Raw genomic sequence first — 27,098 nt, 5'->3', positions numbered from 1 at the left:
GCAGTTCATCCAGAGTGATCATGGGCCTCTTGGCTGCATCTCTGATCAGTCTTCTCCTTGTATGAGCTGAAAGTTTAGAGGGACGGCCAGGTCTTGGTAGATTTGCAGTGGTCTGATACTCCTTCCATTTCAATATTATCGCTTGCACAGTGCTCCTTGGGATGTTTAAAGCTTGGGAAATATTTTTGTATCCAAATCCGGCTTTAAACTTCTTCACAACAGTATCTCGGACCTGCCTGGTGTGTTCCTTGTTCTTCATGATGCTCTCTGCGCTTTTAACGGACCTCTGAAACTATCACAGTGCAGGTGCATTTATACGGAGACTTGATTACACACAGGTGGATTGTATTTATCATCATTAGTCATTTAGGTCAACATTGGATCATTCAGAGATCCTCACTGAACTTCTGGAGAGAGTTTGCTGCACTGAAAGTAAAGGGGCTGAATAATTTTGCACGCCCAATTTTTCAGTTTTTGATTTGTTAAAAAAGTTTGAAATATCCAATAAATGTCATCCACTTCATGATTGTGTCCCACTTGTTGTTGATTCTTCACAAAAAAATACAGTTTTATATCTTTATGTTTGAAGCCTGAAATGTGGCAAAAGGTCGCAAAGTTCAAGGGGGCCGAATACTTTCGCAAGGCACTGTATATTGTATGTTTTAAATATTCAATACATGTTTAAAAAAAATGTATTATAAAAAAATAAACCTGCAAGGATCTAGACAGCCACAAGCCCGGGACAATCTGCGAACCCAGCCACAATGGTTAACCGGCAATGTAGGCTGTGTTCAAGCCCTCAAGAAAACCCCACTAGCTTGATAGCCTGGTAGCTAGCAGCTAGACTAGCTGCTACGCCAAGCAGTTCCTCAGACCTGGCCTTATTGGCAGGATCACTGGACAGATAGTAGTGGTCCCAGCAACTGATGCAAACCACGTTGCGGCATCCCAACTCAAAAGGTAGCTAGCTAGTAACCAAACTTTTTCAATAGACTTTCAAAACTTTCCTAAACAACAAACTTTCCAATACAACAAACCGAGCTCCCACTCTTTCCACGTTCAACAGGAAGGTATGTGTTGTGACCTGATGAGAGTAAAGCAGAGACGGGAGAGAAAATGCTGAGTTTACAGCAACTTCCTGAGTCAGATGTGGCTCTGTCTCAATTGATGTGAGAAAGCCTTTACAGTACATCACTGTGGAGCGAATATCTAATGTGGTTCTTCTGACACCTGAGAAAGCCTTATAATACATACATATTGTCAAGTTTTGCTATCCATTGTAGACACACACACACACACACACACACACACACACACACACACACACACACACACACACACACACACACACACACACACACACACACACACACACACACACACACTTCACCACCATCCAGAAGCTGGGCTAGGCTTTCATGTATATTTAATGTTTTATCATCTTTTTCTCGAGAGCTAGGCTCCCCAAGGGCCAAACTTCCTGTACTGCCAGTGTCAAAGCTCTCTCACAGTAAACACAGCAGGTCAAAGCCAGATCTCAGCAACCTCAACCTCAGCTGCCGGCCTTGCTCCAAAGACTGGATGGTCGATTCCATAGCACTTAGACACAGCTTAAACACAGCTCTGGAACTGCTGGAAGCGACTTGTTAGGCCTAATACCACAGTGGCATACTGTAGGTCTACCAGAAGCTAGGATACCTGTTACTGCAATAGCACAGTGACATACCAGTAGTGCTATTGTCCACATCTCCACAAATATCGTCTGATGCCTTGAAAAGGTGTCACCTAGGCCTATGTTAGCTACACAGAGCTTTGGCATGAGAGCTATTTGATGTTCATTTCATTGTGGGTGTTTAAATACCAGCACATCAGACTATAATAGCTGGACCGCCTCGCAGCTGTTGAGAACAAATATCACATGATGCCACTGAATTCCACACACAGACGTCACAGAGATCCATAAACCAGCTACCCCTGTTTACCTTGAATGGCTGCCTAAATACGACTGGACCAATATCATATCAGATCATGTTTTCACTGCTGACGCAAAAGATAATTTTAAGCATCAAATTTACTATGAATGAATTTAAAAAAATGGCAAATTTAATATGTACTGGACATTGGATACAAAATAGCTAGACTTGACAGCCATGTGCAAAGACCCTAGCAATGCACATGTTTCTAACTGAATGGCTTGGCCCAGATTACTGATTTTTAGTAGCATTCCACACAGTTAGTGAGGCTAACTACGGTCCTGTCCAAGTATGCAGTCTGTTTCCTGCACATACCAGCATCTAAAAACAGACCTGCAGAAAAAGGTCTGGAGCCTTATTTATCAAAGATGCGTGAACACAAAAAAATACTCTAAATCTTACGTGCGGCAGTTTTCCCGCAAAGGTTGTATTTATCAAATTTGATCATATATTTTATATATATATATATATACAGTGCCTTGCGAAAGTATTCGGCCCTTTTGAACTTTGCGACCTTTTGCCACATTTCAGGCTTCAAACATAAAGATATAAAACTGTATTTTTTCGTGAAGAATCAACAACAAGTGGGACACAATCATGAAGTGGAACAACATTTATTGGATATTTCAAACTTTTTTAACAAATCAAAAACTGAAAAATTGGGCGAGGGGGCCGAATACTTTCGCAAGGCACTGTATATAATGTATTGATGTATATATATATATATATATATATACACATCAATACATTATTGTGTTTATTGTGTTATTGTGTTTCTGCCTGGGTATAGGTTCTGAGGTATAGGTCCATTGTAAATTAGATCCTGGTCTCAATTGGGCTCCCCTGAATAAATTCAAGTTTGTATCAATACATTATTGTGTTTCTGCCTTGGTATAGGTTCTGAGATTAAATAGGCTTAGACAATGACAACTACCAATTGACTATCACAAAATATATATATATTTGACTTTTTATATACTTTACCCCAATTTCTCCCCAATTGAATATTACAAAATATATATTCAATTGGTAGTTGTCATTGTCTAATCGCTGCAACAACCCAACATGCCGGGACATTCGTTCTCCGAAACATGACCAGCCAAGCCGTACTGCTTCTTAACACACTGCTCGTTTAACCCGGAAGTCAGCCATACCAATGTGTCGGAGGAAACAACGTTCGAATGATGACCGAAGTCAGCTTGCAAGTGCCAAGCCCGCCACAAGGAGTCATTAAAGGGCGATTAGCCAAGGAAAGCCCCGCTGGCCAAACCCTCCCCTAACCTGGACAGTGCTGAGCCAATTGTGCACTGCCCTTTGGGGCTACCGGTCACAGCCGGCTGTGACACAACCTGGGATCGAACCAGCAGCATGTAGCCTAAAATGTTACTTTTAATTTCATTATATAGGCATAAATCATAATCGTATTGCAGGACATGTCTCTTCTTTTCTGAGATGACTGGTTTATTCCCGCTACACAACAAACGTTAGGCTACCATTTATCCATCACTCATTCAATAGCCAAGCGTGCTCCAAGGTAAATAGCCTATTTAAAATATGTATGGGTAAGCTACAGTATTGCTGTGCGATAGGAGCGCGGCATCATAGCCTATTTCATCTCAGAACCTATACCAAGGCAGAAACACCTAAACTCCCGTAACAAAACCAGGGAATCAAGATTAGATACAGGTTATTCCAACAATGGAGGGCACTAAAACTAAAGGATTTAACTAAATTGAACGAAGTTAGGTAAATTGGAAGTTTGTGTAGTAGAGCTTTGTAAACAAAAAGGGAGTAATGAAGTGATCTATGGGACTTATATTTAATTTATTTTAATTTAACCTTTATTTAACAAGGCAAGTCAGTTAAGAACAAATTCTTATTTACAATGACGGTCTACCAAAAGGCAAAAGGCCTCCTGCGGGCACCGGGGCTGGGATTAAAAATAAATTTAAAAATAAATATAGGATACACATCACGACAAGAGAGACAACACAACACTACATAAATAGAGACCTAAGACAACAACATAACAAGGCAGCAACACATGACAACACAGCATGGTAGCAACACAACATAACAGCAACACAACATGGTACAAACATTATTTGGGGACAGACAACAGCACAAAGGGCAAGAAGGTAGAGACAACAATACATCACACAAAGCAGCCACAACTGTCAGTAAGAGTGTCCATGATTGAGTTTTTGAATAAAGAGAGTGAGATAAAACTGTCCAGTTTGAATGTTTGTTGCAGCTCGTTCCAGTCGCTAGCTGCAGTGAACTGAAAAGAGGAGCGACCCAGGGATGTGTGTGCTTTGGGGACCTTTAACAGAATGTGACTGGCAGAATGGGTGTTGTATGTGGAGGATGAGGGCTGCAGTAGATATCTCAAGATAGGGGGGAGTGATGCCTAAGATGGTTTTATAAATAAGCATCAACCAGTGGGTCTTGCGACAGGTATACAGAGATGACCAGTTTAAGTGAGGAGCATTGGTGGAAAATCTGATGGCCGAATGGTAAAGAACATCTAGCCGCTCGAGAGCAGGACTTCAATGATGACCAGCCAACCATTTGATATAGGATGCAGTGATGAGTATTACAACTGTCACCTGTGATAAAGCAAATGGCGCAATGGTAGACGGCATCCAAATGTTTAATAGTGGCTGTTGCAATCTGTAGGGCCCTATAAAATCCATTTGAGTTTTAAACCTGATTCCGCTTTTTCAAAAATTAAGTTATCTGTTTCGTTTCTCCAGGTTTCCATTTCCCCCTGTTTTTCAGTTTTTTTTTAATAGAAAACAACTCAATTGGATGTTCTAAGTCCACATCAATACTTAAACTAGATCATAAGACCAATTTTGAGGTCTGGGATTTTTTTATTATGACATTTTTGGGGTTTAGGTACCCTTTAATTCCAGTACACACCTAGCAAGAGGCTGTTGTTTAGCAGTGTTTTTGTAGAGCATGTGATGGTTGAGTTTGCAAACAAATACCCACTGGATTTATACAAATAATCATGATATCATTCTGCCAGATATCATTCTGCCATTGGCTACTTTATAGTTAACATTTAATTGAGAAGGTTTTTGGGAAAGCTTTTCCATCTACCAGAAGATTTTTCATTAGCATCCTATCGGCTACACAAAGTGGTAGCTGCATGTACCGCACATACACAGCCAGGGGGAATTCTTGTTACTTCTTCAGAAAGTTGCAGGAAATATGAATCACTGATGCATTCTGTTCATGTCTTATGATAAACGTAATTAATTTTTAATACATTTATACTGAACAAAAATATAAATGCAACATGCAACATTTTCATTGATTTTACTGAGTTTATATGAGGAAATCAGTTAATTGAAATTAATCCATTAGGCCCTAATCTATGGATTTCAAATGACTGGGAATAAAGATAATATGCATCTGTTGGTCACAGATGCCTTAAAAAAAATGGGCCTCACAATGGGCCTTAGGATCTCGTCATGGTATTTTTGTGCATTCAAATTGCCATCGATAACTGCAATTGTGGGGCAGTCGCCCCTAAAAGTAATCAGTAATCACAGGCCTATTTCAGTCCATCTTTGAATGAGAATGTGATGGTCAACAGTGTTGATGGCCTTGGAAAGGTCTATAAATAAGGCAGCACAATGATTTTTATGATCTAAGCAATTTAACACATCATCTTAAACAAGCTGAAATAGTACTATGTTCAGGTCTAAAACCGAATTGATGCACATTAAGAATATACGTTTAAAAAGTTCTTAGCTGAGAGGGATTCTAAAACTTTGGAAGGGCAAGATCATTTAGTAGTTATCTAAGTCAGAAGGATCTCCTCCTTTATGTAGGGGGAGAACATGTGCCGCGTTCCAGATCTTAGGGATAACACCAGAAACAATTGTCAAGTAAAAAAGATAGGTCAATGGTTCTGCAATAAGTTGGGCAAAGAGCTGCAGTAATAAGGAATCAAGTAAATCACCCCCTATGGATTTTTTTTTACATTACCGAGCACGGTTACATGCACACAATAATAAGATTATTGTTGATAGTCAGATTAAATAATAGTTTAAGAGTTTACATTCTTTGCAAGAAGAACGATTTCCCTAATAATCCTGTTTACTTGGACACATCTGAAGTGACTTAAGGACTCCCCTAGTGGAATGAGATGAATTTCCAGAGACTATCCTTTCAAACAGGTGGCCAGCTGAAGCAAAATGGTTATTAAAATGTTGTCTAGTAGGGAAAGGGGGATACCTAGTCAGTTGTACAACTGAATGCATTCAACTGAAATGTGTCTTCCGCATGGGACCAGAGGCTATCAAAACCTGCTGGGGCAACAAGGAGGTGGAGTTTTGTTTCAAAGATTTGATCGCTTTCCAGAAGTTGGCTTGATTACACCACTCTCCGATACAGAATTCAAGAAATATGTTTTGCTTTTCTAACCAGAGCTAGCCATCTATTTCTCAAATGTCTGAAGGACTGCCAATCAGATGTAGAATCAGTCAGTCTTAGCCCAAATTTCTTTCCTGTCATTTCTCAGACAATTCATGCGTGAACCAATGATTAAATCATTCTTTCACCCTTAGCTTTTTGTACGGTGCATGTTTATCTGCAACAGAGTTATACAGAGAAATAAACAAAATATTGAACAACAATTTGTATTTTGCATAGCATATAATGCCATTGTCAGGGCTCGAAATCAAGGCTTGTCTGGTTCAAGTAAAAAAATATGTTGGTCAACCAGAATATAGATTTCAGTTGTCCGAATGGACAAGTAAAGAAATCACAATATTAAACAATTACTACGATCAGAATTGGATCAGGCAGTGCACAGCAGTAAATTGCCTATATTCCTATTTGCTAAAACCTTTTTCAATAAATATGTTATATTTACACAAAGAAAGAGAACAATATAGACAGAGCTAAGAGTCTCACCAAAGCAGCACAAAATATCTGGTCAGAAAATGTTTTTTTCTCTCTCGAATGTCGGATAATCTGGGCCAATAGCCAAAGTCTATTTTTATAACGAACACTACGGTGTCTTATTTTATAGGAGCCCAAATGTTATACTTTCTCTTAATTTGATATGAATTGGCCTATTAAGCCACTCTCAGTTGAATGCATGCTAGATTTCCCCTGCCGCACTATTTCATATTTCATCAAACAAATTAATGAATATTACAGAGTGCTACGCTATCTCCGAAAGATTTAAGTTGTCTTTCAATAACCCCAAAACATGGGAGGCCTAAAGTAATAATGGGAGAGATAAAAGTAACAATAGCAAGATATAAAAATCAAATGAGAAATTTGAACAAACTTTACAGTTGAGCAAAGCATTATTTGACATAAATGACATAAAAGATCGGAAAAAGTCATCCCTCCTTGCCGTTGCGAACCAAACAACCAAAAGCCTAATCCTACTATTTGAAATATCATAAAAACATTAAGATCAATTAAAGTTATGAAGAGCATTTTCCAAACTATTCTAATAAAGTGTAATGTCCTAAAGTTGCAGCTTTTAAACAGGAATAATTATGAAAGTCAGAGTCTATGCTATTATCAATCACAGATTTATTTTGAATGACAAATATTTTAGACCACAAGAAGAGAAAATTGAGCAAACAATATCAATATGGAAAAATCTAATGAGGAGTCAAAAGAAAACTTAGGGTACAGCTGACGAAAGCTTCTGAAAGAAATTATGCGTAGTTGGCCTAGGTCTATTTCCATATTATTTTAGCAATGTGCAACCTACCCACAACGCATATAGTAACCTAGGCCTAATAAGACAGGAGGATGACGCAAACATGTGAATCAGTTTATAATTATCCAGAAAGCAGAGTTGCTCTGTAGCCCATAACGCTTTACAACCCATCACAAGATGCACAGCCAGCAAGGCTTGTTGACTTTGTGTCACTCACTCCATCTGCGCGCTTCGCCAAACACAGATAGCCAGATAGGCCTAGACTACTACACATCTCTTTGGTGCCACCACAGTACAATAGGATATTCGAAAAGATTTGGCTCCCTAAATATATTTTGTTAATGTCACGATTCCTCACGTCACTCCCATAGTGTGCGAGCCAAATGCGTAGTAGTCAAATTTTATTTTTTTCCTTTTGTAAAACATTTTAAGGGAATGGCCGCTAGGATGCAATAACATCATCTATGGGCAAATGCAGAAAATTAATTCACATCCCACCTATGTACTTCACTCATTTTAAGTCACCCTTTTGGCCAATGGTGTTACATAACTTTTATTGGGGGACAAGTAAAAATTACGGACAAGTAAAAAAATCTGTCCTACAAGTGGCAAAAAAAGTTAATGTCCTGATTGTTTGGCACTCGGGCAGAATACATTTTTTTGTCACTGCAAAACATTTTAAAACATTCTGCCCCGCACCTCAATAGAAATTTGTGCACATTTTCAACCACTCCACAAATTTCTTGTTACCAAACTACAGTTTTGGCAAGTCAGTTAAGACTTTGTGCATGACACAAGTAATTTCTCCAACAATTGTTTACAGACAGATTATTTCAAGTTCACATACACTAAGTTGACTGTGCCTTTAAATAGCTTGGAAAATTCAAGGAAAATGATGTCATGGAAGAAGCTTCTGATAGGCTAATTGACATGATTTGAGTCAATTGGAGGTGTACCTGTGGATGTATTTCAAGGCCAACCTTCAAACTCAATGCCTCTTTGATTGACATCAGGGAAATCAAAAGAAATCAGCCAATAATTTTAGACCTCCACAATTTTAGACCTCCACAAGTCTGGTTCATCCTTGGGAGCAATTTCCAAACGCCTGAAGGTACCACGTTCATCTGTACAAACAATACTACACAAGTATAAACACCATGGAACCACGCAGCCATCATACCACTCAGGAAGGAGACGCGTTCTGTCTCCTAGAGATTATTAACGTACTTTGGTGCAAAAAGTGCAAATCTATCCCAGAACAACAGCAAAGGACCTTGTGAAGATGCTGGAGGTAACAGGTACAAAATTATCTATATCCACAGTAAAACGAGTCCTATATCGACAAAACCTGAAAGGCCACTCAGCAAGGAAGAAGCCACTGCTCCAAACCGCCATAAAAAAGCCAGACTACGGTTTGCAACTGCACATGGGGACAAAGATCATACTTTTTGGAGAAATATCCTCTAGTGTGATGAAACAAAAATAGAACTGTTTGGAAATAATGACCATCGTTATGTTTGGAGGAAAAAGGGGGCTTGCAAGCCCGAAGAACACCATCCCAATCGTGAAGCACCGGGGTGGCAGCATCATGTTGTGGGGGTGCTTTGCTGCAGGAGGAACTTGTGCACTTCACAAAATAGATGGCATCATGAGGCAGGAAAATTATGGGGATTCATTGAAGCAGCATCTCAAGACATCAGTCAGGAAGTTAAAGCTTGGTCGCAAATGGGTCTTCCAAATGGACAATGACACCAAGCATACTTCCAAAGTTGTGGCAAAATGACTTAAGGACAACAAAGTCAAGGTATTGGAGGGGCCATCACAAAACCCTGACATTAATCCTATTGAATATCTGTGGGAAGAACTGAAAAGGCGCGTGCGAGCATGGAGGCCTACAAACCTGACACCAGCTTTGTCAGGAGGAATGGGCCAAAATTCACCCAACTTATTGTGGAAAGCTTGTGGAAGGCTACCCGAAACATTTGACCCAAGTTAAACCATTTAAAGGTAATGCTACCAAATACTAATTGAGTATATGTAAACTTCTGACCCACTGGTAATGTGATGAAATAAATAAAAACTGAAATAAATCATGCTCTACTATTATTCTGACATTTCACATTCTTAAAATAAAGTGGTGATCCTAACTGACCTAAGACAGGGCATTTTTACTAGGATTAAATGTCAGGAATTGTGAAAAACTGAGTTTAAATGTAGTTGGCTAAGGTGTATGTAAACTTCCGACTATACAACTGTATTTGTTCTGTGACAGATTGATCAATCCCAGTAATTTGTTGCAAATACAAATCCTTGAATCTCCACGTATGCCATATTTTGGTGAGAAATGTACGCATGGTTGATAAATGAGGCCCCGGGAGAGGAGAGTCAGACCTGCACCTTCTCACTTTGTCAATTTATCCATCCTCTCAAAGAGATTGTTGGCTATTGTTTTACTGAATAGAGAAATACATTTCCACTGTTTGCAATGCTGAGTACATAGACTAAAATGGCATTGTTCTCTGGGTATGTTCACCAAAAGAGGTAGAATTATTCAGTTAAGAAATAGGTTTGTTATTTTCACATGAACACTGTTAAATCAAATGACTATCAGTAACTACACATTAACTAATGTGGACAGTATGGAGAACACTAATTAGATGACAAATGGAGACTGCCCTTAACCCTTACCTTTGTTTGTTTCCTACAGTAAGATGCCGGAGACTTGCAAGCTGCTATCCAAACTGCACTCAGAAGCATGCACAAGGACTTCTCAGAGAGACTCTAATCTAGCATGAGAGGTGCAACTGTTTCCCGCCAGTCTGACTGCCAAACCAGCGCCTGTCCCAACTCCCTTCTGCCCTTATCTTTGCAATTAGAGGCGCCTGGGCCTCCAGTGCAGCAAAGGCCTAACCTCATGGGCACAGATAACTCAGAGATTGTTGCTTTCAAATAGCACTGCATCATGTGTGTGTGTCTTGTGTGAGGGGAGAAGGGATGACAATAGCAATTTCATTAAGCTCCTCATGAAATAGAAAGTGGCACTAATTAAGATCCTAGGGATTCTATTCAGTACAGACAGAGTGGTGTAGGCCTAATTGGACTTTAGTGGTTAATTGTGGATAAATGGCAATCAGTTGAAACAAGAGCCAAAACAAACAAAACAGAATCTGCCAATGCAAACAAAACTGCCACATCATTTAGCTATTATAACAGACTACATAAAGTAAAGTAAGTTACATTTGTGTTGCTGTGTAAGTCTCTAAGCATCCTGGTCTGTTAAAGAGCCTGGGGGGCTGATATTTAGTCCCAGTCCTGTTTGTGCTGTTTTTCCAGGAGCCTCCCTCACATCACATCCCAAACCGCATTGTGGGGAATACCCAATGATGTACAGCGTATTCGAAAAGTTCTCAGACCTGTCACTGGTGTAGAGACGAGTAGGCAGGAGGCATTCGCAGGTTTAGAACTACTGAGTTTATTTCAGCACCATAGATCTGGGGACGAAACCCAATTTGGGACGAAACCCAAATGCTGTTGTGCTCAAAATGCATCTTCATAAACAAAAAGGCACAGGGCAAACACAAAGTGCAAAATATAAAGTACTCAGGAAATAGTAGGAGAGATTCCTCTCAGGAAAACAAGTAACATTTGCAATGACCGACAAAGACAAATGGCAGGAGTATATATATATACAGTTATAGAGTGGGGATTGGAACCAGGTGTGTGCAATGATGACGAGACAAGTCCAGGGTTGATGAGCGAAGGGCGTTTGCCAGCAGTAGGTTTGGCAGCAGCTAGAAGGCCGGCGACGCCGAACATCTGAGCTGGATAGGAAGGGGAGACAAAGCGAAGGCTGGTGTGACAAGGCTGGTGTGACAAGACCGCTGGACGTTTTTCATATTTTGTTAATCTACACACAATACCCCATAATGAGCAAAAACAGGTTTAGACATTTTTGCTAATTTATAAAAAACTAAAACTGAAATATCACATTTACATAAGTATTCAGACCCTCTACTAAGTACTTTGTTGAAGAACCTTTGGCAGCAATTACAACCTCGAATCTTCTTGGGTTTTACGCTTGGCAAACGTGTCTTTGTGGAGTTTCTCTCATTCTTCTCTGCAGATCCTCTCAAGCTCTGTCAGGTTGGATGGGGAGCGTCGCTGCACAGCTATTTTCAGGCCTCTCCAGAGATGTTCAATCAGGTTCAAGTCCGGGCTTTGGCTGACTTGGCTATGTGCTTAGGGTCATTGTCCTGTTGGAAGGTGAACCTTCGCCCAAGTCGGAGGTCCTCTGGAGCAGGTTTTCATCAGTACCTCTCAGTACTTTGCTCCGTTCATCTTTCCCTCGATCCTGACTAGTCTCCCAGTCCCTGCCGCTGAAAAACATCCCCACAGCATGATGCTGCCACCACCATGCTTCATCGTAGGGATGGTGCCAGGTTTCCTCCAGACGTGACGCCTGGCATTCAGGCCAAAGAGTTCAATCTTGGTTTCATCAGACCAGAGAATCTTGTTCCTCATGGTCTGAGAGTCCTTTAGGTGCCTTTTGGCAAACTCCAAGAGGGCTGTCATGTGCCTTTTACTGAGGAGTTGGTTCCGTCTGGCCACTCTACCATAAAGGCCTGATTGGTGGAGTGCTGCAGAGATGGTTGTCCTTCTGGAAGGTTCTCCCATCTCCACAGAGGAACTCGGTTTCTTGGTCACCTCCCTGACCAAGGCTCTTATCCCCCGATTGCTCAGTTTGGCCTGGCTGCAAGCTCTAGGAAGAGTCTTGGTGGTTCCAAACTTCTTCCATTTAAGAATGATGGAGGCCACTGTGTTCTTGAGGACCTTCAATGCTGCATAACATTTTTGGTACCCTTCCCCAGATCTGTGGCTCGACACAATCCTGTCTCTGAGCTCTATGGACAATTCCTTTGACCTCATGGCTTGGTTTTTGCTTTGACATGCACGATCAACAGTGGGACATTATATAGACAGGTGTGCGCCTCTCCAAGTCATGCCCAATCAATTGAATTTAAGTTGTTGAAATGTCTCAAGGATGATGAATGGAAACAGGATGCTCCTGAGCTCAATTTCGAGTCTCATAGTAAAGGGTCTGAATGCTTATGTAAATATGTTATTTCTGTTCTTTATTTTTAATACATTTGCCAAAATGTCTAAAAACCTGTTTTCGCTTTGGAATTATGTGTATTGTGTGTAGATTGATGAGGAAAATGTTTTATTTAATCCATTTTAGAATAAGGCTGTAACGTAACAAAAAGTGGAAAAGGGGAAGTGGTCAGAATACTAACCGAATGCACTGTATATAAACCCTGGATTACTAATGCTATGTATTGGCCATTGAGAGGCTTCGAAGCCACCGGTCGGCCATATTGGCTCTTCCCAGTATGAGCAGTCCTCCATCAGAATTAATGGAATTCTACAGTATTTCAATTAAAATGTTTCAAGGACAAAATTACATTTATTTAAGTATGTTGTTGTAGTGGGAACAGTTACATTAGTCATATCTATAAATTATGGAAAATGCTTTTATAAATACAAATATTTGTATGTATAGCTCACACAATATAATTTTAAAGTATTAAGTAGGGTGTCCACACACTCTGCCCAGGGTGGATGAAAACACACTTTGGTGATTAAATTTCACTTCCTTATTTTATAAAATACATTTTACCAAGACAAATATGATTCTTCTGTTTTGAATCGTTCAGTTGGGTCTTTCTCTAACATGACATTAACATTACATCCAAAAAGTCAGATTTCGTAACCTGATATATCTAATAATAAGCACCAAGCTCTATTGATAGAGCGGTTCTGCTTTCTCACTGTGACTTTTGAGGATTTTACATGTTGTGGTAGTCATATGCTAAGTTGTTTCCAAGGGTTGCAAAAAGCCAAATTTTAAAATGAAAATGTTGCGGTACACTCAGTGCTCCGTTGACATTTCACAAATACGCTTGTTTTTGTGAGAAATCAACAGAACAGGAATTTCATATTAATATTAAAAGTGTATATTAAAATATGAAAAAATTATCTTGAAAAAATGAAATGCCTTAAAATAGATATACATCTTACCTCTATATTGTTTTATGTCCTCCGGATTCAAGAACAAAGATGATGAGTTCAACAGAAAGCCTGTCAGTTAGCCTTCATTCTCGCCCAACATCCACCCAAGCTGACCCAATGCTATTTTCCTGATTTTTGTACACTTTTTTTCCACTGGCCTCCATTGATTTAGTCACCCTAATTTTGGCCATCCTAATAGGTAAAAAAATGTAAATAACTTTTGAATGGATTATGACAGAGACATGAGGTTGGACCATTGGTTTTCTTAGAGGACTAATTATTATTATTCATTATTTTACCCATTGGTCAAAAGATGCGTTTTTGATTGGACAACCTACATTAATAAAGGTCTCTGTAATAGAATAAATGTGGCAAAAATGAATGTAGAATATAATTTACAATGGTGAGGGAGTGATGGAGGCACGGTGGCGCCAACACAGCTCCCCCATATCAGTCATCTAGTGTATAAATTATTGGGCACTAGGTCTCCCTGCACTTTGCCATTCTTCAATCAGCAGTGTAAGTATGCACTTAATCGAAGAAATCATGAGCTGCAGTCTCTGACAGAGTCTGCTGTGTACATTTTGCTACTGCATTTTCAGTGCTGCGTCGTGTATGCAGTATGAATGTATTCTGTCCGTGTGTACTGAGAGCTCTGTGCAGTGAGTGCATCCCCATGCATGGGGATTATAGCACTGCAGTGTTTGCCCCTCGCCCTGACTGACTGCATGCTTGCCTGCTGCAAATGTGGAAGGTGACACCAATGGATCTCCCCCTCATCCATCTCCCCACTTTATATAATTCACACACATATGTGTAGCCTACACATTGCACATGCACACACTGATAAAGCTATGAAAAAAATATAGTCTTCAGTCGCATACCAAAAAGTAGGCTAGGTAAATCGAGGTCAGCGATACTAGAGCGCGTTCTTGAATCAGGAATTTTGACTTTGTGGAACAGCAGCTAGCCTATACAGCAGAGACCTTGACATCCCATTTCAAATGAGGCCACATGGTGTTCTGTGACACACACACACACACCCTGGAAAAGTCACCCTTAGCTTTGGACCGTAACAGAGGAATGAGGACGCAGGTGGACAGCCAGGACACTCCAGTCAATAACACCCCCCCCCCCCCACCCCGCCCTGCTCACCAGAGACCTACTGGAGGCTATTTATAGCGGCTCCAGTCCCCCAGTGAAAGAATCGTTGGTAACGAGCTCAGCAGTAGAGCGCAGGCGCAGCACAGTCACTGGGGACCAGTATGGTGATGTGACTGAGAAACAGATTCACTGCTCTTTCTCTGGCCCTGTGAGGACAGGACACCCTGTGAGGACACACAATCTAGGGCTCTCTCAGCAGCACACAGAGTACAGGAGTAGACTGGGAGACCAGGTGAGCTGCATTCTCCCTCGCCTCCATCAAATGTAATGCCAATAATCATCGAAGCCCAGAGAGAGATAGAGTAAAACACTAAGAGGACATAAGCACTTTTCTGTATAACATGGGGCCCTTTTTTCTCCTGCAAAATAAAACCAGACTGCAAAATTAAATGACAACTAGGCTACTGCTTTCTTGTTAGTGAACTTAGGCTACTGCACTATTGTGTGTGGTTCCATGTAAGGCCTTAGAAAAAAAGGTTCCAAAGGCTTCTAGGGAAGTTCCCATAGGAGACCCCTTTTTGGTTCCAGGGAGATCTCGTTTGGGTTCCATGTAGAACCCTCTGTGGAAAGGGTTCTACACGGAACCCCAAAGGGTTCTACCTGGGATCTGCCTGGTCCTTCTGCTGACATAGGACATACAACCTCTCTGCTGAGTTAGCTGTCAGTGTGTTCTGAACACAGCCCAGCCATCAGCCAAAGACAGATCTCTTCTAGCTATTTCTATTTCTTGGAAGGTTGGCCATGAAAAAACAAGGGGTGTAATTACATACAAATAGCTATTGCATAACTTTAAGAGGAGGAACGATTTACTCATAGTTATTTTCTCCCTTATATTGCTTTAGTACCATCAAAGGAATAATTAGGGGAGGGTAGAACTGAAAGATGTCATTTGTTTTCCATTATATATGCCTATCCCCTTCCAGTATAAATGTATGTGTGTGAATGACAAATGACATGACTGCTTGCTTGTTAACCTCTTAAAAACATCTCATGTAATCCAATCAAATAGCGGTCTAGTTGTTAGGCTAGGCTAACTTTCCCATAAATCTATCTTTCTCATTGATCAAATCAAATTGTATTTGTCACATGCGCCGAATACAACTGGTGTAGGTAGACCTACTGTGAAATGCTTGCTTACAAGCCCTTCCCAACGATAAAGAATAGAAACACAAGATGATTAAAATAAATACATGACACACACAGTAAACCAATACCAAAATTGCAGCCGTTTATGAGTTTAGGCCTAAGCATCGTTTTGAGACAGTCATTTGACTGAGCTTGAATGCTTTGACTGTGTAGTTTATAAGCAGATAAATGTAATAGGGCTACAGCTGACTGTGGTAGAGCCAGTGCAGCACACAGTCGCTCAGTCATAACGATGTCTACCATAGTGAACCACTTACTGATTTATTAAATAAATAAACAGCAAACTTTCACTGATAACTAGTCTAAACACAACAAAGCCTCAGCTACTGGCTGCTACACGTATACTGTAGCCCTAATTAGGAACAAATGGCAGCCGTACGGTAACCAACAGTAAGTAGCATGTGGAGGGTTTTCTAAAGCATCAGTCGAGTCGACAATCGAAGTTGTTGAGAACTGTAATTACACATTTGAAAACTGTGTTAACTTAAAATCGCAACAGAAAATATGTAGGCCTAATTACTTCCATGTATATGAAATAATTGATTGGATGATGATGATGATTTCTTAAGCAATTTATAAGAATTTGGGCATTAGGCTATAGGCTACATGGACGCCATAATTGTTTACTACAGGATATTCAAACTCTGGGCTTCATAATCTTACTCATTCACTGTGAAAGTGTGATGTGATCTATTTTTTTTTTTAAACATTCTGGAAGAGTTGCTAATTGGTGAGCACTATGTGTACTCAATTATTTATTTGTCATTCGTTGTTGCTGCATAGTCACTGAGTAAGCTTGGAAGAGCTGGCTTATTGATGTAAGCAGGAGGGTGTTTTTCAACGTAACCAAATGTACTGGTGGAGGCAGCAGCAGACACAGAAAACAACATCCTGTTGAACTTCAAACAGACACACAAATGAGAAGAGGCACCAGACTCCACAATGGTAACAGTGCACATGCATCCACCTCCACCCAGTCCGCAAACATTCATGACAGATGTCTTCGGCTGACTCAGCTTTACCATCACACAAGTCTGTCTTACTGCAGCATTCTCTAACTGTAAGATGTGGCAATGAACAACATGTCGACGCGAGTTGACCATACATTTTTTAAACACGGGTTAATATAAAATAACCATCAGCTGAAGGTACAGTCACAGATAGGACAGTGGCTGTCACGAGACAAACACCTTGTCGTTGATCAAAACGGCGATTGCTGTGAAATGCACTAACTACTGTCCTGCTATCCAACCTGTCTTCATAACGACTCTCACAGCCTCACCAAACTTGAGCAACGTAAATGAATAAATAGTAAAAAAAAAAAAAAAGGTAAATATTATCAGTGCTGATTGAAAATATATATTTTCGGCAAAATAATATAAATATTTCCCCTCACCTGTTCTTTTCAACTCTGCCGCTGGTGCGCTCGTTTGTGTGATGTGGTGATGTCGATGGTGGGGCTAGCGTCGCGCGTGGATGTGCCTGCAGGTGGAGCGCGCGAGTTTGGTGCAGTGTCTGCATTTACAAAGACTTCTGGGTAATGTCGTATTTCAACAGTGTGTTCACTTGAGAACTATCTTCTCCTTATGAAAACATTTGTATTAAATCGACACCCTCCTCATTTATTTCCTGCAGAGATAAAAATTAAAGCCTAAATGTACAGATATTTTCAAGTCAAATGGGAAGTGTTGTGACAATATTGATCTAAGACTTTCAGATGATATGGTTATATTCAAGATAGCGTTCATGAAGACAGTCCATTACTTAGAAACGCATTGATCTGACTTTGTCGAATCTGCTAATATATAGGAAGACTAATTTGCACTTCACTTGCACGCTAAAGCAAGTAAAAGAAAACGTGCAAATCTTATATATTGACAAATATTTTCTCAAACAATAATACAGAATGTCTATGTTTGTCTATGTTATTGGTCCAGGACCGTTATTCCATAAACGTCATTGTTTTTTCATGCGGAATAAATATAATTGACCTCAAGCTGTTATGCATTTGGCGAATCTACCGTTTATAATAACCTCTTAAATTTACCAGCCACACACACTCATCATGGCGGCGACCGTAGGTAGTGGAAATGCCCCTGTGTCGGACACTCAAGCCTCAACCTCGGCTGATCGGAGCTATGAAGGTTCAACATTTCAGTACAGCATGGTCCTGGAGCACCTCATCGGGGAGAAGAGGCCAATTAAGGATCTGAATCCGACCGTTATGGGGGGTCTTCCCAATCCCATGAAAACCGACGACCAGAAGATGATCGAACAGGGAATGGAGAGCTGTGCTTTCAAGGCGGTGTTGGCCTGTGTTGGAGGTTAGCCAGTCTTTCACTATTGTCGACGATATTAAAAATGTGTCATGCATTTGCATGAGTTACTGTACACTTCACAGTTGCAACTAGCCTCTAACTTTGTCCATCCATGGACGACCGAGCAACAGAGGCTAAATTGCAACGTACATTTACCTCATGGTGACAGCTGATTGCAGCTACAGTACAGTAGGTACACTAGCTTCTCTCTGCATGCAGGAGGCCGACAATTTATAATGCACATAGTAGTTCCAAATTATTGATCTTTTAACGTGTTGGTAGCTTACTGATGAGATAAGCCACTCACTCTCCCTTGCTGTCTATATTATTGCGCATTCTCACTATAAGGCATAGTAGTAACAGTACTATTTCCATAGTTGCTGTAGCTAACACAATCTTGTGACACTTTTCTCTAAAGGGTTTGTTCTCGGGGGAGCGTTTGGTGTGTTCACGGCTGGTATAGACACCAACGTGGGATTTGACCCCAAAGACCCCATGAGAACACCCACGGCCAGAGAGGTTCTCAAAGACATGGGCCAGAGGGGAATGTCCTACGCCAAAAACTTTGCTGTCATTGGGGCAATGTTCTCCTGCACAGAGTGCATCATTGAATCGGTAGGATGATTCTGGTCCTTTTTTTTCTGCTGAAATGCATCAGAAAATAGTAATAATATGCTAATTAAGAGTTTTTATATTTTTATTTGACCTTTTATTTAACTAGGCAAGTCAGTTAAGAACAAATTCTTATTTTCAATGATGGCCTAGGAACAGTGGGTTAACTGCCTGTTCAGGGGCAGAACGACAGATTTGTACCTTGTCAGCTCGGGGGTTTGAACTTGCAACCTTTCGGTTACTAGTCCAACACTCTAACCACTAGGCCTCAAGTAGCAAATTGAAAGTAGTCTGTTGATTGTCAGTGGACCGGAGGAAGTAAAGATGTATTGAAACTCAACACTAGGACCATCTTTATTCTGGCAAGCGTGTAAATGCATCACAAGCATGAGACGGCCTGTTATGTTTGGACAACTTGTGGGACCTTAACGTTGTCATCACAAATCATACGTAAGCACAAACCACAAAGTTATGTTCAACAAATCATGACATTTGTTGAACATGGTTAAATGAAATACAAAACTTTGGTCTTCCAGGCTAATGTGTATTGATGAAATGAATACCATGAACATGTAATTGTGGTTCTGGAAATACCTATGAGAATGTGAAAAATCTGGACCCTATCCGAAATGGCTCTGTCTTTCCCACCCGACATGCATAGAGACCCGCTCCGAATGGACCCGAGGACAGTTAGACCTGTTCCTAAAAGGATCATGCTGGTTCGGATCCGAGAGACCATTTCAGATCTGAGAGTAGGAAGAGAAAGAAACTGCCAGAGCATCAATAAAGGGCCATCAATAAACAAGTGAAATTAGCCAAATGAGCCACAGTTACATGTCCTTAACCGCCTATAACAAATTGCAAAAACAACTATTTGTGTTTCGATGTGTAGCATATTCAAAACTTCAGTCTATTTTATTGGTTTTTACTTTCCTAAAACAAGTCTAACTCCCAGTTTAGCGGTTGGAGATTTGAGCACTAAATGCATCAGGGCTGTGTGTGTGTGTGTGTGTGAGACAAGCTTAGGCCTAGAGACAGAGGATGTTATCGACATGCATAGGCCTACTTGTCAGAGGTTGCTTGATGTGTTCATTTTCTGTAATTCGGGGTTCATCTGTAAAAGAGCTCTTGGTCTTAGTATGACTCCCTGATAATTTTTTACCTTTATTTAACCAGGTAGGCAAGTTGAGAACAAGTTCTCATTTACAATTGCGACCTGGCCAAGATAAAGCAAAGCAGTTCGACAGATACAACAACACAGAGTTACACATGGAGTAAAACAAACATACAGTCAATAATAAAGTATAAACAAGTCTATATACAATGTGAGCAAATGAGGTGAGAAGGGAGGTAAAGGCAAAAAAGGCCTTGGTGGCAAGGTAAATACAATATAGCAAGTAAAACACTGGAATGGTAGTTTTGCAATGGAAGAATGTGCAAAGTAGAAATAAAAATAATGGGGTGCAAAGGAGCAAAATAAATAAATTAAATACAGTTGTGAAAGAGGTAGTTGATAGGGCTAAATTATATGTGGGCTATGTACAGGTGCAGTAATCTGTGAGCTGCTCTGACAGTTGGTGCTTAAAGCTAGTGAGGGAGATAAGTGTTTCCAGTTTCAGAGATTTTTGTAGTTCGTTCCAGTCATTGGCAGCAGAGAACTGGAAAGAGAGGCGGCCAAAGAAAGAATTGGTTTTGGGGGTGACTAGAGAGATATACCTGCTGGAGCGTGTGCTACAGGTGGGAGATGCTATGGTGACCAGCGAGCTGAGATAAGGGGGGACTTTACCTAGCAGGGTCTTGTAGATGACATGGAGCCAGTGGGTTTGGCGACGAGTATGAAGCGAGGGCCAGCCAACGAGAGCGTACAGGTCGCAATGGTGGGTAGTGTATGGGGCTTTGGTGACAAAACGGATTGCACTGTGATAGACTGCATCCAGTTTGTTGAGTAGGGTATTGGAGGCTATTTTGTAAATTACATCGCCAAAGTCGAGGATTGGTAGGATGGTCAGTTTTACAAGGGTATGTTTGGCAGCATGAGTGAAGGATGCTTTGTTGCGAAATAGGAAGCCAATTCTAGATTTAACTTTGGATTGGAGATGTTTGATATGGGTCTGGAAGGAGAGTTTACAGTCTAACCAGACACCTAAGTATTTGTAGTTGTCCACGTATTCTAAGTCAGAGCCGTCCAGAGTAGTGATGTTGGACAGGCGGGTAGGTGCAGGTAGTGATCGGTTGAAGAGCATGCATTTAGTTTTACTTGTATTTAAGAGCAGTTGGAGGCCACGGAAGGAGAGTTGTATGGCATTGAAGCTTGCCTGGAGGGTTGTTAACACAGTGTCCAAAGAAGGGCCGGAAGTATACAGAATGGTGTCATCTGCGTAGAGGTGGATCAGAGACTCACCAGCAGCAAGAGCGACCTCATTGATGTATACAGAGAAGAGAGTCGGTCCAAGAATTGAACCCTGTGGCACCCCCATAGAGACTGCCAGAGGTCCGGACAACAGACCCTCAGATTTGACACACTGAACTCTATCAGAGAAGTAGTTGGTGAACCAGGCGAGGCAATCATTTGAGAAACCAAGGCTGTTGAGTCTGCCGATGAGGATGTGGTGATTGACAGAGTCGAAAGCCTTGGCCAGATCAATGAATACGGCTGCACAGTAATGTTTCTTATCGATGGCGGTTAAGATATCGTTTAGGACCTTGAGCGTGGCTGAGGTGCACCCATGACCAGCTCTGAAACCAGATTGCATAGCAGAGAAGGTATGGTGAGATTCAAAATGGTCGGTAATCTGTTTGTTGACTTGGCTTTCGAAGACCTTAGAAAGGCATGGTAGGATAGATATAGGTCTGTAGCAGTTTGGGTCAAGAGTGTCCCCCCCTTTGAAGAGGGGGATGACCGCAGCTGCTTTCCAATCTTTGGGAATCTCAGACGACACGAAAGAGAGGTTGAACAGGCTAGTAATAGGGGTGGCAACAATTTCGGCAGATAATTTTAGAAAGAAAGGGTCCAGATTGTCTAGCCCGGCTGATTTGTAGGGGTCCAGATTTTGCAGCTCTTTCAGAACATCAGCTGAATGGATTTGGGAGAAGGAGAAATGGGGAAGGCTTGGGCGAGTTGCTGTTGGGGGTGCAGTGCTGTTGACAGGGGTAGGAGTAGCCAGGTGGAAAGCATGGCCAGCAGTAGAAAAATGCTTATTGAAATTTTCAATTATGGTGGATTTATCAGTGGTGACAGTGTTTCCTATCTTCAGTGCAGTGGGCAGCTGGGAGGAGGTGTTCTTATTCTCCATGGACTTTACAGTGTCCCAGAACTTTTTTGAGTTAGTGTTGCAAGAAGCAAATTTCTGCTTGAAAAAGCTAGCCTTGGCTTTTCTAACTGCCTGTGTATAATGGTTTCTAGCTTCCCTGAACAGCTGCATATCACGGGGGCTGTTCGATGCTAATGCAGAACGCCATAGGACGTTTTTGTGTTGATTAAGGGCAGTCAGGTCTGGGGAGAACCAAGGGCTATATCTGTTCCTGGTTCTAAATTTCTTGAATGGGGCATGTTTATTTAAGATGGTTAGGAAGGCATTTTTAAAAAATATCCAGGCATCCTCTACTGACGGGATGAGGTCAATATCCTTCCAGGATACCCCGGCCAGGTCGATTAGAAAGGCCTGCTCGCTGAAGTGTTTCAGGGAGCGTTTTACAGTGATGAGAGGAGGTCGTTTGACCGCTGACCCATTACGGATGCAGGCAATGAGGCAGTGATCGCTGAGATCTTGGTTGAAGACAGCAGAGGTGTATTTAGAGGGGAAGTTGGTTAGGATGATATCTATGAGGGTGCCCGTGTTTAAGGCTTTGGGGAGGTACCTGGTAGGTTCATTGATAATTTGTGTGAGATTGAGGGCATCAAGTTTAGATTGTAGGATGGCTGGGGTGTTAAGCATGTTCCAGTTTAGGTCGCCTAGCAGCACGAGCTCTGAAGATAGATGGGGGGCAATCAGTTCACATATGGTGTCCAGAGCACAGCTGGGGGCAGAGGGTGGTCTATAGCAGGCGGCAACGGTGAGAGACTTGTTTTTAGAAAGGTGGATTTTTAAAAGTAGAAGTTCAAATTGTTTGGGTACAGACCTGGATAGTAGGACAGAACTCTGCAGGCTATCTTTGCAGTAAATTGCAACACCGCCCCCTTTGGCAGTTCTATCTTGTCTGAAAATGTTGTAGTTTGGAATTAAAATGTCTGAATTTTTGGTGGTCTTCCTAAGCCAGGATTCAGACACAGCTAGAACATCAGGGTTGGCAGAGTGTGCTAAAGCAGTGAATAGAACAAACTTAGGGAGGAGGCTTCTAATGTTAACATGCATGAAACCAAGGCTATTACGGTTACAGAAGTCGTCAAAAGAGAGCGCCTGGGGAATAGGAGTGGAGCTAGGCACTGCAGGGCCTGGATTCACCTCTACATCGCCAGAGGAACATAGGAGGAGTAGGATAAGGGTGCGACTAAAAGCAATAAGAATTGGTCGTCTAGAACGTCTGGAACAGAGAGTAAAAGGAGGTTTCTGGGGGCGATAAAATAGCATCAAGGTATAATGTACAGACAAAGGTAAGGTAGGATGTGAATACAGTGGAGGTAAACCTAGGTATTGAGTGATGAAGAGAGAGATATTGTCTCTAGAAACATCATTGAAACCAGGAGATGTCATTGCATGTGTGGGTGGTGGAACTAATAGGTTGGATAAGGTATAGTGAGCAGGACTAGAGGCTCTACAGTGAAATAAGCCAATAAACACTAACCAGAACAGCAATGGACAAGACATATTGACATTAAGGAGAGGCATGCTTAGTCGAGTGATCAAAAGGGTCCAGTGAGTGGAGAGGTTGGTTTAGGGTCACGGCGATTTAGACAGCTAGCCAAGCCAACCGGTAGCAAGCTAGCATAGGATGGAGTCTGTTGTTAGCCACCTCTTGCGTTCGGTCAGTAGATTAGTGGGGTTCCGTGTGGTAGAGGGGATTAATCCAAATCACACAACAACAAAAATAAGAACAATAGATATAGTTATAGAGGCCCGAGAAGAAAACATAATAATTCAAATAAATAAATTGTCCGATTGTCTATTCAGATAGCAGCCGGAAAGACAGCTAACGGTTAGCGGGCCGCAGATGGGCGTTCCGGTAACGTCGCGACAGAGGAGCCAGCCGGATCTCCTTCAGGTAGATAACGTCGGCAGTCCGGTTGTGAAGGCCCGGTGGGGCTCCGCGTAGGCTCCGCGTAGGCAGTGAAACGGGTCCGGATAGGTGACTGCAGCCCAGGAGTGAATGATGGGACTCAGGCGTGATTGACGGAGCTGGCTAGCACCGGAACAATCGATGTTTGCTCCGGAATCGACGAAAGCCGACTGTCACACGGATAGCAGCTAGCTAGCTGTGAGATCCGGGTATGAATGTCCAGAGAGCAGTTGAAATCCAGGGACATGGAGAGAAAAATTGGTCCGGTATGTTCCGTTCCGAGCCGCGCTGCGCCGTACAAAACTGGCGATAGATTTTCGAACTAAAGGACAGCCGATGACCACAAACCGTGGTTAGCTTCTGATTAGCTTCTGGGCTAGCTCCTGGCTAGCTTCTGGCTAGTTTCTGGCCAGCCTCCTGGAGTTTCTGGCTAGCTTCCTGAAGGATTGCAGATCTGAGGTAAATAATACTTTTTTATAAATATAAATTGGTGAGGCTGGTTGCAGGAGAGTGTTTAGAAGATGAGTTGATGGAAAATAAAAATAAAATGTATGTGAAAAAAGTTGTAAATATATATATATACAGGACACGACAAGACGAGGACAAAAGACGTCTGAACTGCTATGCGATCTGCTATACAGATATAGGCATATAGGAGGCTCATTTGTTAATTTTCAATAAGAATATTTTTAAAGAAGTATTATGTTGTTAGATTAAAGGAGTAACTATGGTAGGCCTAGAACTTTCTTCCTCGCCTCAAAGTTCAAATGCCGGAGTCAGTTGTAGTGCTGGTGCACACTACATTCATATCATAGGCCTGCAGTAGCCTAGCTAAGCCTAATAATAACCATACCAAACCTTCACAAAAGTTGCTTAACATTTATTAGGGTAATATCAAAAGCAACTCTAGTCAATGTTTATAGGGAAAATACTAATAAGTTATTAATTATATTGCGGCATTAAATCAACCTTTGCATCTGGCCCTTTTTTTCTTTCCTTTTCATGGTTTGAGTGCGAGTAGCATAGTAGGGCTACCAGTCACTCTATTATAAACACAACATTACAACATTACAGCCGGAACTTTAATTTGGCCAACGAAAATGGCTCCACAGAATGAAACCTTAACATTACCAACAAAGGACTACCGTAGGCCTACCCAACGAATGACAGCAATAGACTAACGCAATTTATTTTACAACAGGCCTACTTTTAACCTTAAAGTAAATATGGAGCACAACATTTACAATAACTTAATTCAGCCAATGAGAATGTCTCATCAAAATGAAACACTTTTTGCCTAGGCTAAAGAACTGATTTAGATGATTCAATCATTTATAATGACTAAACAATTGATAATAAATACATGAATTGCAGAAAATTCCATCAAACCTGAATGGCGAGTTGCACACAGTTAATTTGTCCACGCCAACGTTTCTCACCTTTGTTTGCTACATTATAAAGACATGTTCAATCATTAGTGGCCATGGCTCCTTTTACTCGCTCTCTCTCCTCCGCAGTAGGCGCACATGAGGTGAGCTGCTGGAACCAGTTTCAGCTGGACATAAGCAATGCAGTTTATTGAATTGCAATTGGCTGACAAAGATAACAAGCTTGTGCAGTTCATCACACAAACATTAAATTAAGAGGACGGGTCCAGTCGGTAAATCAGTTTTAATTGCACATTCCTGAGACCTGTAGCAATTATATCAGAACTGACCCAGATCCGAGACACAAGTCAGAATTTGATCTTGGAATGTTGGGTCTGTTGAAACTGTGAAGACATCTACTGGAAATACTGTATTGTCAGTCTTCTACTGCCCCCTTGTGGTGCATTTTACATTACAGCACAGGGGGAAGTCAGACTGGAAGAACGCTGTCTACAGTGGTTGTGTTACTGGGGGAGCAATAGGATTTCGAGGTGAGTTATCTACTTAATTTGTCAGTTCAAATGTCTCATGCATTAATATAATTTTGTTGAAAGATTGTCTCCCTTCTATCTTATAGCTGGGGCGAAGGCTGGCGTGCTGGGATGTGGAGGTTTCGCTGCCTTCTCTGCTGCCATTGAGTACTATCTTCGGTGAAAACCAGGTCACCTTCTATACCTTTGAACTATTGTTGAGGGATCACTGTCCCTCTGGACCAGAAAGACTTTATACCTCATGGAGAGAGAAAAACATCCCTGCTCTGCAGGTGGAGCATCTTATCATGAGGATTATCTACACTTGGACAATATCCTGTGCACTGTATTTACAGTGATGTCATACAGGGTTGGCCAGTCCAGGCTTGTGGCCCACTTGTTATGCTGGCTTTGCCTATCTAAAAAGTTAAGTCATTGAGATGAACCTCTAATCAGTTGTAGTCGAGAGCTGGCTAGTTTAGTTTTTGTGCGTAAAATAAAGCCTGGTGAAATCAAGTCAATGGCCGCATTTGCGTGGTAAGGACAAAAGTCGAAGGTGTATGGGGGACAGCCGGACACTGGTTTGCGACAGCAGCGCTCAGATCAACATGGCAGTGTTGCCATTGTGTATAAAAGGTTTACATTGTAATGTAGAAATAAACATGTCTCCAACATCCATAACAAACTGGAATCATGTGTGTACATTATTAAATCACGTTTGTCATGTCTTTGTTTGCATGGGTCAAACAAAAACACCCTAATGATTGACAAGAGCCCCACAATGCATGTAATGGCTTCAGAATGAAGTTGAAGAGCAACTGTAGACATGAAGTCAACATTTCATGACTTTTGTTCACATTATTTTTGTAAAGTTCATGCAGTTGTATTGTAGCCACAAGTCATTTTTTTTTGCTCCAGAATGCAGCAGTGTTAAGTAGTTTTTTGGGGGGTCTGTACTTTTACTTCACTACATTCCTAAAGAAAATTTTGTTTACTCCATACAT

At 41.3% G+C, this 27,098-nt stretch overlaps 2 protein-coding genes across 5 annotated transcripts in view; one reads left to right on the top strand and one right to left on the bottom strand.

The window, feature by feature from the left end:
* LOC110537489 (cytospin-B) overlaps nt 1-17,835 on the bottom strand; it is a 175,873-nt gene extending 158,038 nt beyond the window's left edge. For all 3 annotated transcript variants that reach the window (XM_090192336.1, XM_090192337.1, XM_090192344.1), the window contains exon 1: nt 17,450-17,835. The gene's annotated coding sequence lies outside the window, so the exon portion shown is untranslated. The remainder of the gene's footprint in view (nt 1-17,449) is intronic.
* timm22 (translocase of inner mitochondrial membrane 22 homolog (yeast)) lies at nt 17,584-26,779 on the top strand. Of its 2 annotated transcripts, XM_021623561.3 has the most exons (4): nt 17,584-18,377; nt 18,790-18,986; nt 26,043-26,115; nt 26,202-26,779. In XM_021623561.3, the coding sequence occupies exons 1-4, from the start codon at nt 18,119-18,121 to the stop codon at nt 26,276-26,278; spliced, it is 606 nt and encodes a 201-aa protein (XP_021479236.2). In that variant the 5' UTR covers nt 17,584-18,118; the 3' UTR covers nt 26,279-26,779. The 2 variants fall into 2 exon arrangements, with proteins under 2 accessions (XP_021479236.2, XP_090048475.1); XM_090192349.1 differs by lacking the exon at nt 18,790-18,986 and having other exon boundaries at nt 18,082-18,377.
* Nucleotides 26,780-27,098: the final 319 nt, after the last annotated feature.

The sequence above is a fragment of the Oncorhynchus mykiss genome, chromosome 12 (assembly GCF_057628025.1).
Source record: "Oncorhynchus mykiss isolate SJ-2025 chromosome 12, ASM5762802v1, whole genome shotgun sequence".
NCBI classification, from domain to species: Eukaryota; Metazoa; Chordata; class Actinopteri; order Salmoniformes; family Salmonidae; genus Oncorhynchus; species Oncorhynchus mykiss.
This window is presented reverse-complemented; position numbering and strand designations above follow the sequence as displayed.